Consider the following 2,442-nt stretch of genomic DNA (forward strand, 5'->3'; position numbering starts at 1 on the left):
AGGATCATTGATGCCCAGCATCTCTTTGGATAACTAAGTGTTTTGTAGCTCGGTTGCTCTTTATTGTGGACTTTCAGTTGGCAATCCCAAATCAGTTGATCTAAGTGGTCAAGTTTTGAAATACTCCTTAGAACTTACTTGTCCAAGCATATCCTAGCACAAAAACACCACAGGCATGTGTCCTAGGGTCCAAGCTATTGTTGCCTAGCCTTATTGTTTGTTTTCCTTACCACTTTTGGCTTTTTATCTTTCTTTTTCTTTCTGTTTTATTTCTTTCTCAAGGGATTTTTTAATGATACAAGCCTTCATAACAACAAACCAGTTCACACTTCTAGGAAAATGTCATTATACAGCTTTTATTTTATGAGCCATGCATTAAATCAACAAATACCACCACTAACTTTCATTCTTACTTTTGCAACATTGGATATTCACTTTCTAATTCAAACATTTCTCCTTTATTCAGGCACATGGGAAACAAAACAAAATTCAAGGTAATGAAGGATGACAATTATTATGCAGATTAGCATTCTTGACAAACAATTTCACTTGCAACCAGAGGAACACTTTAGCAGGTCATATAAGAATTCCCAAAATTAAAACATTTCTCAACAACAAGGATCAAGTGTAAATACAACCTGTTGGGTTGCAGCTTTTCATTTTTCCTTCTGTTGTGTCTCTTTTGGGTCCTACTGCAGATTGTTTCCAAATGTTGTCCATTTTCTTGTATGAGTCTCAAAAGTTGCTTGCTTCTCAAGCCCTTAAGTGAATGGTTAGTATGCATGAATTGAGTGTGTCTTTTGGATTTATTTTGGTGTGGGAACACCAAACTTAATTCCTTGCCACTGCCTCTGATGCAACAAGTTAACCAATTATGAATTCTCTTGGCCTTGCTAAAGGTTATGGAGCTAAAAATTAGAAAGCAATGAAATGGTTATATGATTTGTATGATTGCTTGGAGCTAGCATTATGCAGGAAGTGAGAGTGTGCTTTTTAGATAAAATGTTGGTAGAACACCAAACTTAGAATCCTTCATTCTCCCTTAAATTGTTTTGGTGTGCAACACCAAACTTAGATCCTTGCAATACAGACAAAACTACTCAACCTTTTTATTGAAATAGCTATGAAAAGAAAACTACCTAAGGTTGGGTTGCCTCCCAACAAGCGCTCGTTTATTGTCACTAGCTTGACATTGGCCCCCATTAAGGTGGTTGATGACTTTAGTGTCTCAGCTTGTCCTCCCTCACTGTGAGCTTCCTTTTTGTTCCTTGATGCTCAATTTCAGCATGCTCAAGTGAGAGTATTTTGCAAACAGTGTAGTAGTCATTGGCTTGTTGGCTTGTTCCCAACTGTTGATAGATCAACTGTACTTCATCACCCTTGGAGAACCCCTCAGTTGGGATCTTCTTGATCTTCCATCTATTTTGAGTCTTTTTCTTGCTTTTCTTTCTTCTTTTTCTTGATCCTTCTTCCTTGACAGTAGGCTTCACCTTGGGGCTTTTCTTCTCAGTGGTTAACACTTCAATTTCTTCTTGATTTCCCTCTTCGCCTTACACAGTCTCATTCTCCTTTTGCCTTACTGTATTGTTTATTTCTTGCCTTGGAAAATAATCAGTGATTTCCTTGCTAGTTCCTTCCTTCTACTGCAAGTCCTCTTTGTCAATTTCTATGCAGTTTTTCTTTTCATCTCTGAGCTGTGTCTCTGGAAAGACATTCAAGGTGATGCTTTTATCATGCATTCTGAGGGTTAGCTCTCCCTGCTCCACGTCTATAATGGCCCTAGCAGTGGCCAAGAATGGTCTCCCCAATATAATGGAATCACCTTCATCCTCATCTGAGTCTAAGACCACAAAGTCTACAGGGAATATGAATTTGTCCACCTTAACTAGAAGGTTTTCAATCACACCCCTGGGACAGATCACTGACTTGTCCACTAATTCTAGAGACATTTGTATTGGCTTCACTTCCTCTATACACAGCTTTCTCACCATAAAGGAGGGCATCAGATTGATACTAGCCCCTAAGTCACACATTGCCTTGTTTATAATCATACTGCCGATGGTACAAGGTAGAAGAAAACTTCCAGGATCTTCAAGTTTAGGTGGAAGCCCTTTTTGAATTAATGCCCTGCATTCTTCAGTGAGCAGTATAATTTCGTTCTCATGCCAACTCCTCTTCTTGTTAATAAGCTCTTTCAGAAATTTGGCATATAGAGGCATATGCTCTAATGCCTCAGCCAGGGGTTGATCTCCAATTTCTTGAAGACTTCAAGAAATTTAGGGAAGTGTTGGTCCTTAGTCTACCTGTTGAACCTTTGGGGATATGGCAGTGGAGGTGTGAAGTTCACTCCCTGCTTGTGATCCTTGGTTGGTTCTTCCATTGCTTCCTTCCCTTTTCTTGAGATTTGTGGTTAGTCTTCCTTTTCTTGAGCCTGCTTGCCTG

The 2,442-nt window shown here is 39.2% G+C and overlaps 1 protein-coding gene across 1 annotated transcript; it reads right to left on the bottom strand.

Moving 5' to 3' along the window:
- Nucleotides 1,641-2,219, bottom strand: LOC107620625. The gene has a single exon (XM_016322757.1). The coding sequence runs from the start codon at nt 2,217-2,219 to the stop codon at nt 1,641-1,643; it is 579 nt and encodes a 192-aa protein (XP_016178243.1).

Source organism: Arachis ipaensis, chromosome B10, assembly GCF_000816755.2.
Source record: "Arachis ipaensis cultivar K30076 chromosome B10, Araip1.1, whole genome shotgun sequence".
NCBI lineage: Eukaryota > Viridiplantae > Streptophyta > Magnoliopsida > Fabales > Fabaceae > Arachis > Arachis ipaensis.

What these genes read in the sequence shown, in the direction of transcription:
- LOC107620625 (XM_016322757.1), bottom strand. Translation starts at nt 2,219, where the DNA reads ATGCCTCTATATGCCAAATTTCTGAAAGAGCTTATTAACAAGAAGAGG.